This window comes from Alosa alosa, chromosome 10, assembly GCF_017589495.1.
Source record: "Alosa alosa isolate M-15738 ecotype Scorff River chromosome 10, AALO_Geno_1.1, whole genome shotgun sequence".
NCBI lineage: Eukaryota > Metazoa > Chordata > Actinopteri > Clupeiformes > Clupeidae > Alosa > Alosa alosa.
Genome location: NC_063198.1, coordinates 26,107,676 through 26,122,188, shown reverse-complemented (window position 1 = coordinate 26,122,188; position 14,513 = coordinate 26,107,676). Strand labels below are relative to the sequence as shown.

General features: G+C 45.9%; 1 protein-coding gene across 1 annotated transcript in view; it reads right to left on the bottom strand.

The window, feature by feature from the left end:
• The window catches only part of LOC125302428 (potassium voltage-gated channel subfamily B member 1-like), a 36,134-nt gene extending 21,855 nt beyond the window's left edge, over nt 1-14,279 (bottom strand). Inside the window, exons 1-2 of the mRNA XM_048255585.1 lie at nt 13,980-14,279; nt 12,417-13,095 (exon numbers count right to left, since the gene is read on the bottom strand). Of these exons, the coding sequence (XP_048111542.1) occupies nt 12,417-12,971 (555 nt within the window). The 5' untranslated portion in view covers nt 12,972-13,095; nt 13,980-14,279. The remainder of the gene's footprint in view (nt 1-12,416; nt 13,096-13,979) is intronic.
• Between the last annotated feature and the right edge of the window lie 234 nt (nt 14,280-14,513).

Here is a 14,513-nt window from a genome sequence, read left to right as displayed (position 1 = left end):
CGTAGAACGAGAATAGACCAAGAAGAAAAGACATTTAATTGAAGCGAGCTGCCTATAAATGCCATTGCCTCTATTTCATTTAAACGGAATTGAACATCTAGTTGACAAGTGGTATAAGCAAAGATTATTGCTGTTTGAAAACTCAATAGGAGTGTCACCGGTGGAGAAGTGCTAAGAGATCATTATCTTTCATTAGGCAGCAGATGCTTGTGTCCAGAGTGGTTTCTTTGCTGCCTGCGCTGGGCTTTGGTCTGTATCTCAATTGGTGGTTTTACTGCTGAGCAGAGGTCTATACCCGAGAGATCTAATTGACTTTTGACCAGGGTCATTATCTGCTCACACTGCTAAAAAGGCCGTCTTAGCCCCTTGTAGTTTCAAAAAGCATACACAATCCTCTAAATTAAGAGCTTTTGTGATAAAGAGATTTTACTTCTATTTTGAAACATAAATGTAGATGGAAATATTTTCCCTGAGCTTGGTTTTAAATAGAAACTGTACCAGATACAACAGTGCTCGCAGTGACCTAGAAAAGTCGCTTTCTCCCGTTTCTTTTGTCGCCCTTTCTTTCTCTCACTCTCGCTCTCTCACTCACACACACAGACAAATTCTCCTTTGTTATTTCACACAGACATACATTTTTAAAGCCCTGCATTGTTCGATTATGGGATGTTTTCTTATTGTCACCTTTTTGGTGAGTGTAAAAAACAAACCTGTCTCTGCCAGAGCAAGCACCAGCCTCCCTGCTGATAGGCTCCACTTGGCTGCCTGAGGACCACAGACCCCGATCCAGCCCAGTCCAGTCAGAAAGCCTCCAGCACACACAGCCCAACCCAGGGCCACCATCTGTACTTTCCTAATCAAAGATCGCAGACCGGCAGACACAAGCAAACGCTGCATTAATCAAGGCGAGAGACCACATTACACTAGCCACTAATTGGTGGGGCAGACCCTGGGATGTGTTCAGGCTTCTCTAGGGGGCATTTTTGTAATGGCTGCCACTAACACATTTGGCAGTCTCTTATGGCAGGACTGGGCCTGTAGTAATACACTACAGCAGAGAGCACATGTGAGATTAAAGGGACAGGTCGCCCATTATCTACTCCACCTCACACCAGTGAAACTCTATTTGGTTTCATTTTTTTGGAGAACACAAAGGCAGCTAGACAGTCACAATCAGTACTTTTTTTTTCTTTTCTATGGGAGTGAAAGGGACCATTTCTGTCTGTCATTCTGTTAGATAACACATATCGTGCTGCACTGCCCAGCAGCCCATACAGTCTCTATTGCTATGCAGATTTGTGGTGAATGGCAGAATGATCACATTTGTTAAGAAACAGGAAAGCCTAATAATGGACTGCCATCATGTCTGAAACACTTTATGCCAGTTATTTAATAAACCAGGCATATACTGTATTGTTGTCATGCAATTCTTTGGATTGGATTGTTATGGAGGGACAGTATGTGCGAAGGAGGACATTTCTGACTTCTGTTTTGCTATGTCATCTATTCCATTATTTCAAACCCCGCGTGTCTGTGAAATAAAATCACTCTCACATTCCCTGATCTAGCAGACACGTGTTCCGGCACAGCGGCATTTAAATACGCCACAGTGTGATTCACATGAGAGGGTTCTCCACGTCTCCGGCGCGTAGTGCCGCCGCTTTGGCCCTGCATAATACTGTCTTTGTGAGTTAATGTACTTTTCGCTCTCCGTCGATCTCTCTCGCTCTCTCTCTCTCTTCCTTTTTTTCCTAGTGCTTTCCCTGCCACAGGGCACTGAGGAAACTCAGAGCACTCCGCTGTGGAACGTCTCCTGCTTCGGCGTCTCCATGGTCACGGTTCTGTCGCAGCAATCAACAATGCCCCAAACTGCCGGGGCTGGCTGTCTTCAGGGAACGGCCAGGCTCCCTCCTGTTCTCCTCTCTGGCTCCTTATCTCCAACCAGCTCACTCCCTTTCTTGTGCTCTTTAAGGTGTCATGCTGAAGACAAAAGCTGCCGCTACGTCTTCAACAGAGACCATGCAGCCTTTTCTATGCTATTTAGTTTTAGACTGATGGTCTACCTCAGGGAAATCATGTGATTGTTCAGCGGCTCAACGCTCGGCGTGATCAAATAACTTGGCTCCTGTCAGTGCAAATCAGTGAAAGCATAACCTGGATGCGTCTCTTCAAGTGTGTGAGAGTGTGTGTGTGTGTGTGTGTGCTCACGCACATGCGTGTCTGCGTGGGAGACAATTTTAGACACCCCAGGGGAGAGTTTGTCACAACAAACACACCCACAGCCCGATGAAGCCTCTCAGGTAGAGAACCTTTTCGGTCCCGCCTGGCTCACTCCGGTCTTCGTCACTGTCTCTTCCTAATTAGGATGAGCAGCACCCAGTGTAATGTTTACCATGGCTCCCCTGCTCTGTCTTCCCAAATAGCCCTGTGCAGAAACAACAGAAGGGGTCCCCCCCACCCCCTTCCAAACCACCAAGAGAAACAACACACAACAGCCACATCCACTGTCTTGTTCACAAGCACCAATGTCTAGCACATGGTCTAGCACATGGACCGCACTGAGCAAGGCTTCAGGGGCTGAGCCTTCTGTTCTGGGCGGTCGTCTATTTAGCAGAGGTCTCCTCTGGGCCTGGCTGGTAGGCTGTTTGGCTGGGGCTTGGCTGGCTGGTGTGCGCACTCAGACTGAATAGATGGGTCCTCAGAGGAGGTGTGCTGGGCTGCTGGGTGGGTGGGCGGCAACATTGATTCAAAAATCCAGTTCAGCTCCCTCACTGACTGATCCCCCCCTCCCCGACTCCAGCCGGCTCGGCATCGCCTTGGAAACATGTGCGCCCATCTCTATGGCAACCGCAGCTCCAGTCTCAGGGCTGTGTAGGTGAATGGGAAGACAGCGGATCAATGGGACCCACACTTGGGCTCACCCCAAGCCCATCTGCAGGGGATCGGACTTGGGCAATGGTTCTGAACTGACCTCTGTAGGAACCCTTCCCATAAACCCACATCAAAGACACACACACACATACACTAATAGTCAATATCAGCATGAGAAAGCCTCACGATCATCCCTTAATTCCTCTGGCTGCACGGCTTAGCGATAGTCTCTCAAAAGCCTCATTCTCTCTGCAGTTTTATTTAGCTTCACACTAATTATCGGCCATCTCTTGTTGTGTTTTGGTTTTTCCCCTTTCCTGCATGTCGGGGATACATGTGTCTGTCCTCAAAATAGACACTGCACATTAAAACGCAAGAGCCCCCGTTTCCAGCCAGCCTGCCTGCTCGCTCCCTCATTTGTCACGGGTGGCTGTGTGGTCCTCTCTCTCTTTTGCACGCGCACGCACACACACACACACACACAATGCGCACACACACACACAACGCGCACACACACACACACACACAACGCGCACACACACACACACACAATGGCGGCCTTATACATCGTAATTTAAGATGGTCTCCTGGGGCCTGCTCCTGTTTGACTGCACTGGGCGGCACTGGTGAAATAGCCACTGTTGTTTGCCCAGCGTGCTGCCTCTGTTTGTCTAGCAGCAGAACCTAAAGAAAACCTCCCCCCATCTGGATGGCACCAGGGCTGTTGTTTTCTTTCTGTCACCTTCCCACCCAGCAACCCAGCCCATCTGCCTCTCTGTGTGTCTGCTGGGACTCGGCAGCACCTGCAATATTGAGCCAAACCAAAAGCAAAAAAACAAAAAGAAGTCAAAGTTAATCATCCACTTGTGCTGCGGTTTCCTGAGGCGAGTTTTAAATAGCTGCTGCAGTATTATTGTAATTTCATGCAAGATTCTTCTGACTAACTGATGACTGATCGATGTGAAAAGGCCTCTTCGGAACAGGAGGAGGTGCGGTCCATGCTGCGTCTCCACCTGCTTGTGTCTGAGCCTCCTGGCTGGGTCCTCTCTCCGCCCTGCCTCGGCTGTCAATCAGGAGCTCACAGACATGCAGGTGAATACATCTCACTTGCCCTATCATGCTCATTTGTTTGAGGCTCAGGTTCATTTGTTATGAACCATCCTCACCGCATTGTGTGCTCTCACTCCCAAACACATGGGGTGACAAAAGAGTATTCTTTAATGCAAAATTAATCCTTTAATTATTTTCTTGAAATAATGAAATAAAGATGAAAAGGACCGACAAGCTGGAGTGCTCTGAGCGCATGAGGGACACTAGAATAGCTCTTGGTCATCTTGGATCATTTTGCACTTTCACCAGCTCGCAGGCCTGCTGGGACACCCTAGCGTCCAACCAGCACGCCACTTTGCTTTGCCAGCACTCTGATTAAACGATTCCACTTGCTGGTCATTGCTTTACTTAATGCTTGAGTTACTATGGCGGCATGCAAGTAGACGACTCGGGGCAACAATAGTTCAAGTGATCTTTTATTAATCGAAGGCGTTGTTGACTGCTCGTGTGGAGAGCTTGTCGGTGTTGTCCCGCTGTATCCTCTTTCAGGTAAATTACCTCTGGCAGCCTGGCAGCCCGGTGGCAGGAGCCATAAACCCTGGGCCAGGACAGGGCTGCCATGTGCTTTATTTGTGATTTCAGGCCCTCAGAATGGAGTTAATGGAGCGGTGGAAAGGAGGCGAGTGGCGCCAGAGTCGCGGCTCTCACATGGCTGTGCGCTCAGCCTCCGCTGCAACCGTACACTGCGTGTGACCTTCATGGGCAGAGGTGCAGAACTGAGAGTGGAGCGAGTGGAGCCCAGCGCCTCTTGTGGCGTTTATTAACCCCCTGACTGACCACTACTGCTGCCCACCACTACTGAGTGGGAGAGCAGCCTCAGATAGTATAAGTATATAAGTATATATACTCTTTTGCGGGAAATGCCATGCGGGAAATTTGGGAAATTCTCTGCATTCATCCCAAGTGAAGCACACACTAATCCCAGTGCAGTGAGCTGCCTGCAACAACAGCGGCGCTCGGGGGGCAGTGAGGGGTTAGGTGCCTAGCTCAAGGGCACTTCAGCCGTGCCTACTGGTCGGGGGGTCGAACCGGCAACCCTCCGGTTACAAGTCCGAAACGCTAACCAGTAGGCCGCGGCTGCCCCACATGAGGGAGCCTTTCTTCAAATCGCCGGCGTGCTTGCCAGCTTGTCCTTGAGTGTTGGGTGGAATCTGTCTCACTGAGGGGTTGGATTAACCCCGGGACTGCAATCTCAGCAGACTGAGTTGTCTCATGTCTTACTAGTAGGCCTTTCAAAGCATCATCTGAGCTCACTGACAGAGCAGAGGGGCTCTAGGACTCCATTGCCCTCCAATGCTCATTCTCAAGAGTACAAAGTGTCCATATTCTATGCACAGTGCTGGACAAAAGAAATGCACAGCAGTGAAGTCTACTGTCTGTCGTCAGTGGTATGGGATGACCGCCATGAGAGGACAGAGCGGAGCAGAGCTCTGGGTGTCCACTGTGCCCATGAATAATGCATGATTGCGGCTGTTGGTGTTGTTCCAGTGACACAGGGACAGATGACAAGTGGGTTACATTCCATGTGCTTTATGGAAACAAATCACTGACAGCCTTGTTATGATTAGGGAGCCAATTATATATATATATAATATGTCGTTTAAAAAGTGATATACTACACCTATAAAGTAGATCTGGTAAAAAAAAGTTTAATCGCCGTTCCATATCTATGCTTATGAATGGTAACTATAACAACGATAGTAGGACGACGGTTGAGCCTGGAGGCAGGCTTTGCAACAATAGAATCAACTGTAAACAGCTGATTTTAGCTCTAAAACTCATTTAGTATTAATAATTGATTTCATATTTATTTATTTCGTAAGTGACCATGGTATAAACGGGATAATGCCCTTCGATGCGTCCATTATCAGAAATAAATGGACTTATAAATGGACACCTCGTCGGGCATTATCCCTTACATATATATATATATATATATATATATATATATATATATATATAAATATATTTTTTTTTTTAGGGAGGGAGGCAATTATAAACAAATCATTTCCATTAATATGCAGATAAACTCCTGTGGTCCTTCTGTATGATGCACATAGGTCGGCATTTGCAGGCATATTTTTGAGATAGATGGCTGACCTGATGGACGTCAATAAAGAGGCTGAGATGACAAGCAAGACATGGTGACAATAGCCTCCTCCCGTAGACATGATTTCATGACTTTATGTGACTGCTCAAACATGAACTGGTGCTGAGATGAGGCACTGCTTCATTCTTTACAAACTACACTGCTGCTTTTAGAGCAGTTCAACACACATCGAACCAATACTTGTGATAAATTTTTTTCTGCTCCATTTTCAGATGTGTTTTTCCGAGCCAGGTGAGCCCCTCCAGACAGCCTGTCAGAGAGTGAAGGCGGAGTCCTAAGTGCACCACTGGGTCCTGTCCCACTCTCCTGCCCGCCAGCTGCGCTCGCTCCCACTGGCTGCTGCTGAGTGATGACCGCAGCTCCAGGTGTCTGCAGCTCGCTGAATAACGAGCGGGCGCCCTCTGAGTTCTCACGTTGCTTTCACCATGTGTGACCTCTCGCCCCTTAAACCAGCAACTAAAGGGAGAAGGGTGCCTTCTCTGACCTTCACACACACACACACACACACACACACACACACACACACACACACACACACACATATACACACACACCTGGGCAAGTGGTAATGATGAGTTCCTGAGTTCCACTTCCAATTTCAGTCAAGGTGCTCAACATCAAGTTACCACCACATCTCTAACACAGACTGTAAATCCTAGAGAGTGCTTGGGATGTCTGTCACATCGCTACCAAGCGCCGAGTTTCAAACCCTCCTTTGCTCTGCAGGAAGCATGTGTCACTGACTCTCTGACAGCATCTATCTGAGGTGTGTGTGTGCGTTTGTGTAAGCAAGAAACAGCGAGGGAGGCAGTGAGAAAAGAGAGACAGAGGCAGGGAGAGAGAGAAAGATGAAGAGATGGGGAATCTTTAACAGCGAGGATGTGCATGTGTGCTTGCATGTGTGAGTGTGTTTTGGAGGCGCTCATGTGTGTGCCCAGCTCATGGGAGGGAGCAGGAGGGGTCATCAGATGACAGGCGTATGCCTGAGTGGCTCATGGGATCCTGTCATTTAGCTCTGTTTGCCTGAGCTCCTCCCTTAAAGTAATGAGCTTATGGAAATCACCTGTCTCCCTAGCAACACGGAGCAAATGGAACAGGCTCCGCTGCCAGGGCCGCCCACTTCTGCATGAAATCGAACAGGTCAAGCAGCCCCAGGCAAACCGCTGTGTGTGCGCTGCGCCTGAGAACTCCACACACTGCCCCTGTGGTCAAATTAGATTAGTCAAACTAAGGTATTTATCATCATTACCTGTTTATATTTTCACACAAATTCTAGCTTACTTGCACACATTAAAGGGAGATTTATACCAAATCAAAATTCCCTTAAAGATAGAAACCTGAGGGGAAGGGTAAATAAATGTGCTTCGTTGAACACAAATTCAACAACTATACATCCAGACCACAGGTCATGACATGACAGTTTTTTAACACCATGACAGGAGACGAGTAAGGTAATAACTGATATAACTAATAATCAATAACACTCTCCTATCAATACAGGCAGAAGGGTCATTTGCTTGTGACACTGGTGAGGAATACCAATATTTACTTATTAATAAGTACAGTACATCTGATCAGGAGAAAGGTCTAATGATTTGAAGACTACCTCAAGGACTGCATTGGGAATAGTAATGTCTGTAACAGAGCACCAGCATCAATGAGGGAAGTCATTTATAGAGCGCATGAACTGAGTGGCCATTGGCCTTCTCTGTTTCTCTAGTCTGAAATATCACTCCACAGCAAGAGCCTTTCTAGCATACTGTAAGATAAAAAAAATTACAATACAATATATGGAAATGTATTTTTTCCACACACAACTAAACATCTTTCTTGGGAGAACTACACATCAATTCTTCTTTTGGACAAAATGTGTCAAGGGACAGTGTGTTGAAAGTCTGTGAAAGCTTCTGATATATCTTTTCCCACTCTGGATTAAAGGGCCTTTGAAGCGTGGAAAGAAATCATTTAGGCTTAGCAAATGTGACACAAGGAGCAAATTCTGGCAGCATCACAAACAACTTAATCCTTATTTCAGTGCCCTACCGAGAGAGGAAGATTGGAAGTATTGACTAGTTGATCTAACGGCAGTTTTTAGCAACTCCAGCCTACATTCACCTATGGTTAGAAATAGAATCAGTGCATTGATGTAATCAATAATATTAAAGACATGAAGCATGAATCATGACTCGACATTTTATATGTCTCGTCATTTTACTCAAATTAAACATATAATTGAATTACTTTAATTACTTTGCTGATTAAAAGCTTTAGTATGACAATATAAAGAGAGTTTAATTTCAAATGTTTGGCAGGTTTGTATTTCCCCAGAGAGGATTGGGAAAGCTACATATTTACATGGAGTTCATATAGGAAGCACATTGAATAAAGTTTGATGGAATAAATAATCTTTTCATTTCATTGTATGTTCCAATTCCAGATTAAAAAGTAATTTGGTTATGATGAATCAGCATGGGAAAGGACTAGATAGAGCGAATGTGTTCATGCATGGTATAAAGGTGAGAGAGTGACAGAAAGAAAGAGAGAGAAAGAGAGAGAGAGAGACACACAGGCACAGTCTTCCCCTTCCTCCCACCATCTGCCAAATGGAGCGCTCCTCTCTGTGATATATGTGCATTGAATCAGTCTGGCAGAGGAAGCCGCAGTGTGCAGTAGATTGATTGCTATTGGAGAGGCACTTTAGCTAAACAGCACAGTCACATGCACATACAGCATGCACTGCACACACACACCCCCGCACACCCACACGCGCACACACACGCACGCTCACACTCACACACAAACACCAGGACACACAAGCACAAACACCAGGACACAGTGGTTTTCTCAGGGACTTGGGAAGGCAAAAGAGACCTGGGTCAGTGTCTGTGTGGGATTTTAACATGGGAAATGTTCCCGAAGTTATGGCCGCTGAGTGGAGTGGACTATCACAGGCCCTCGTCCTTGCTTGACCTGACTTGCCTTATATCTTATAATGCTATTGCCATTGATTTCTGGCAGCTTAAAATTACTCTGAAGTCATAGGGCAGTGGAGAGAAAATATAATCTCACTTCAGATTTGTGGAACGGTCTGATCACTTCCTCAACAGCTCGGCTTTGTTTTGAGTGTGATGACAACATGATTCTATGTACAGTTCCTAGGGGGCGTATCACTGCTGACAGTCTTTTGGACATGGGTGGCTGATTGGTATTGATCTGATTGGGCGGTGATCGGCTTAAACCCATGATTGGTAGCTGAGTGATGAGTGTTAGCGTACTGCGGATGGGCTGAGAGTGTTAAGCATCGCTCCCGTCGGCATGGAGACCATCTCTGAGCCAGCCATGCAGTGGTTTTAGATTCCAGCACTTGACTTTGAGAGGACAGAGAAAGACTCAACTTATTTCTATTGTGGATTTGTTGCTCTGAGATCAAGAGTCTAAGATGTCTGTGAAATGTTAGCCCTGTCCTCCTGCTAGCGTATGTTTAGAAAGTCGGCAGGAGGTAGTGGATAGGTGTGTGTGTGTGTGTGTGTGTGTGTGTGATTATATGCTGCTCTGACGGATGAGTTTGACACAGTATCCAAGAAGAGTGCTTGATCCTCTCTGTGGCAATTGAAAATGTAAAATCAATGGCACTGACAGCACTCTATAGTGTCACCTGAGTGTGAGCGTACTCTCCAAGGCTTGTTTATTTGCTGATCGCAGCACATTAGAGGAATACATGGCTGAGTGGAGTTTGTATTAGCCTAATGTAATGGCCCTGTGATCCCGGCCAATTGGAAGCAGGAGGTCTCCAAAGAAAGAGCTGACGTCTCCTTTCCTTAAGAAATAGCACAAGTCTAGAGGTAGGGCTGCTGAAGTCGATTTAACTCAGCTTGGTGGGATTTGTTAAAAAAAAAGCAAAGCAAAAGAGTGCTCTTTGTTGAGACCTAACCATTACATATGTCATATAAAATGCCTCATTTATAATTGATGGATGTATAGTCTCAGATATTTGTTTGGGTTTCCAAGAGTGGCATATTTCTCATTGTTGAATAATTGAAGATGACCAGCATATTATCCTAGAAAACGCAGCGCTAGAACTCCACGTCACTGAGCACAACCTCATGGCTGTGCATGGTATACAATGAGCAGGAGCAGGTTGTGTGATGGTAAAAAATCACCCCCTTGCTGAGGTCCCTGCCTCCCTGGAAATGTATTTTTGGGGAGGTGATAACTCTGGAGGGCCTGGGTGGAGGGGCTGACATCTGGAGTTATGGATATGCCGGCGTGCACCTTCCCTTGCCAGGCATAAAGTCAAGCATTATTAATGTGCAATTAAAAATTCATTGGCGCTGAAATATGAATGCGATGGAATCTGTGTATGGGAGAAACCTATTTTGGCGATGCCACCCTTCAATTAAGCACGGGAAAAAAACAAGCTGGCGGCCACCGTCAGCCTTTAAAACAAGCGGTGACACTTTTATTGTTCCTCCGTGCGATTATGCCGAGAAAACATGCCGCTAGGGCCCTATTAGTCACCTGAATGTGCACGGCAGAGAGCAGTGGCGCTCTCCCATCACGGATCCTGCTGTCCTATACCTCCCCATCTCACCAGCCTCCCAATCTTCACCTCTTAAAGCTGATGACATAAACCACCAGACGGTGAATCTCTTCAGTGCATGGGCGCCCGGCTGTTCTTTTTTTCCACAGGGTGGGTGGTACTACCAAAGGAGATGTTCATCCTGTGTTTTTTTTTCATCCCCGGAACAACAAACGGCCTCTAATTACACAGCAAGAGTGCTGATCGAATCACAAGTTCAGCTGGGATTCACACAACCCCGAACAGCCCTTTGGCACCAAGTAACACCCCGACAGATTGTGCCTGTGAGAGAATGTCTTGAGTCATACACAGGGCTGTGTGGGGAAGGAGGAGAGAGAGAAAGAGATAGATATAGAGAGAGAGAGAGGGAGGGAGAGAAAAAAAGAGATGAGACCATGTTTAAAATGACTTCAGGAGGAGAGAACATATGGCTGCGCACAGGAGAAACAAGAGACTTGGTTCCGTGCTGCTTTGGGTAAAGCGTGCTGCTCTTGTTCCATGTAAAAGGCTGTGGAGCCTGAGGAGAACTGAGCCTCATCCATCACTGATGATAAATCTCATGTTCTCTCTCTCTCTCTCCCCCTCCCTCCCTCCCTCCCTCATTCGCTCATCTTGCCTTGTTTTTCTGCTTCTCCCTCTTCTGCACTCTCTCACTCTTACTGTCAAACACTTCTGCTGGATAAGTGTGTGTGTGTGTGTGTGTGTGTAGGTGTGTCTCTTTTGCTCCCTCTCTCTCTCTCTCTCTCGGTCTTTCTCTTTAGTCTCTAAGCTATGGCAGTTGTACAAGTATTTGATTGCACTGAAGCTCATTGTTAAACATCTTGTGACTTGTGATGGGCCCTCCATTACTGTTAGAGCCTGTTACAGCTACTTGAATTTTCAGACACTCCAGCTCTCATTTGGCCTCCCATTTCAAGCCACTCTGATGATTGTTTACGTTTGCAATTATTCCAATGTCTGCAATGAGATCTCAGTTCATTACGTAGCACCCTCCACTGCATTGTTGCACTAAGGCTACTCTAGAATGTGTCTTGCCTTTAACATATTTGCATGGTGCTACGCAGCAGTTCAAATGTTGCCCTAGCTGTTTGTAAATCATGACAACATTTTGTTGTGGCATGCATGTCCCTTTCATCAGTCCAACACTGTAGCAGCGCTATGTGTTCTTAATATAAGTGGTCTGTCAGTCTCAGAGAGAATTTGCTCTGGTATGTAAAGGTTCATTTAAAATTCAAATGGCTTCTACAGATAATAAATACAAACCTAAGAGAATAGCATTTGAATCAGATCAGTTCTGCCTGGTGATATACTGTATGTTTGCATAGAAAATTGCAATTCTTCCTTAATCATTACAATCATTTACTTGTTTAACCAATGGGGATGTGTATACTGTATATGGTGAGAGTGATTATCAGCAACTTGTTAAACAAAATCTACCACATGATGTGGGTTGTTTTTATGTACTGTTGGATATTGGGTCTATTGCCCACTCCATAGGCCTACAGATTTTGGGTCACCATTATTCACATAAACCTCTCATTATACAACCTATTACAAGGCCACAACTGCCTCAACCTAGACAGATTTGAATTGGCTCGTGTACCAAATATCCAATCCTCATCCAATTAAAGGGAGATGGCGGCGCCATGATCCCATGGAGCCTTGTTTCAGTGTCAGAAAATAAACCCATTAACAAACGAAGGGCATAATCTATGGGCTTGAAATGGCTGTATACCCTTTATTTACCTTTGCTGCGAGTGATGAGCTCGGCTTCTCTAAGAGGTCCCAAAGTTTCCTCCTCTTCTCGGAGCAGCATGTGTTGTCAAATTCATCGCCCTCTCTGTCCCTCAGAGTCTCTGCTTCTCGCTTGAGTTCCTCGTTCATCTGTTCTTTTTTCTGATGGTATCGTGCTTGGCAGCAAGACTCCAGGTAGATTTCGTCAATCCCCCAAAAGTCTAGTTCCTGGCTAAAAGACAAAGCGCACATCTCCTCCATCATGTGCAACTTCCCCGTCCGGTAAAAGTTAAGGATTGAAGTGAAAGCTCCAGGGTGCCTGTCGAAGAAGTATTCGTTGTCATCCAGGCTGTAGTCATCGCATATTTCAATTATTGAATCGTGCGTGTTGCAGTCTTGCAATTTCCCTAGCCTCGTGCGGGGTAACCTGTCTAGCGTTCTCCATAACACCTCGTGCAGGAGTCCTCCTACATTCAGTCTCACTCGGCGGGAAGCTGCTTTGCTCCGGATGATTTCCACCGGCTCCGGCGGCAGTGAGGAGGTGGAGCGGGAGCCAGTTTTATTCATTCTCACTTCAGTTCTGTACTTAAATGAGAATGATTAACGCTTGGGAGACTCTTCTCTGAGAAGACAACACCGACCAAGCTTCAGTGGCGCCTACATTAGGATTTGCTTTCATCCATATTTGCACCTGCGGGACGAAAAGGAGAAAAGATCATAATTTACTCCTGATGATAGAGTGGATAGTGGATATTCATGTGACAAACCATTGTCAGCGAACATCTCACCCTCATTAGTAGCCTAAATGGTTTATCCAATTAGCTAGAAAGGCCAAAGAAATCTGCTCTAAGAAGCACAGCAGGCTTACCCTATTGACTAACTGAATGAGGAAGCATTGGCATAAAACGGTTCTTGTCTCGAGCGCTGTCCAGTGAGTCAGTGCTGAAACCACCTCTCTGTCTGTCCATCAGTTTCCCCTCTTACTGTCAAACTGTTCCTTCCATAAAGTTATTGAATGCCATTTGTCACTTGTTTGTGCATGTCACTTGTTTGGCATATTTGGCCATTCGATTGTGATAGTGAATTATTATTTTATCTATCTACTCAATCTCTTCAAAGACACAATCAATCAACAGTAGCCTGCGAATAGCCTGCTAATGTAAAACGGCGAATTCGATAAACATAGCCATGATAATAATAAGCTACAGTGGTCACACGTTTTGTAGCTAAGTTTATTGTGTGAAAGGTATGAGTAGGCTATACCACGACTCCTCGAGATGTGCAATAGCCCACTACCATTTTGCTTTTCTCTAGAATAGACTTTTGTACTCATAATCATATTTTTGGGAGGCTACATTATGTCTGACCCCTGCAACCTGATAGACAAAAATCCTCTTTTAATGTCTGCAAAATTATATAAAAAAAACCATGAAACTACTGAGACTTGGCTACTGTAACTATACGCGCGTCAAAGAAATACCCTCTATTAATTCCCATAGGATCTCAATCAATAAGTGAAAGACATTGCTTACATTAACACTATTAAACTTATCATCGGCGCATTCGGATACTTACATATCTTCCTGGTAAAATCCAGTCCAAACGGCGCCCAAATTGGTTTAAATAGACAAACAGCCGCCTGTGGTTTTACTTGCTATACCCCTCTCCCTCTCTTAAATGGTGCCACTCTCGTGATTAGCCTGCGTCTGAGGTTGGCATATTTCACCAGAGACGTGGAGTCGGTAGATTCTACTGTCCATTCCTGCCTGCTTCGGCTGGGTGAAGATCAACAAGTACGCTGAAAATTCACGCAATGTTCTTTACCTGATTTGGGTGACTGTGCCTGAGCGTGACAGGCGACGCTCTAGCGCGGTTCTGCAGAACGGGATGATTTCGCGCTGCTCCACCAACTGGCTCTAGCATGCTGCCGACGTGTTAGTCCCTCCAGAACCCTATCAGAATTTAGGGGCTGGGCCGAAGCTGCGTAAAATCCATCAGAACAGACCACCACCAGCCTGGTGTATTCGCTTTCATTGTGCCCTCGACTGTCTGTTGAGATTGAATCATCTAAAACCGCATTGTCGTGTCTGTTTTATTTGCCAAGAAAGG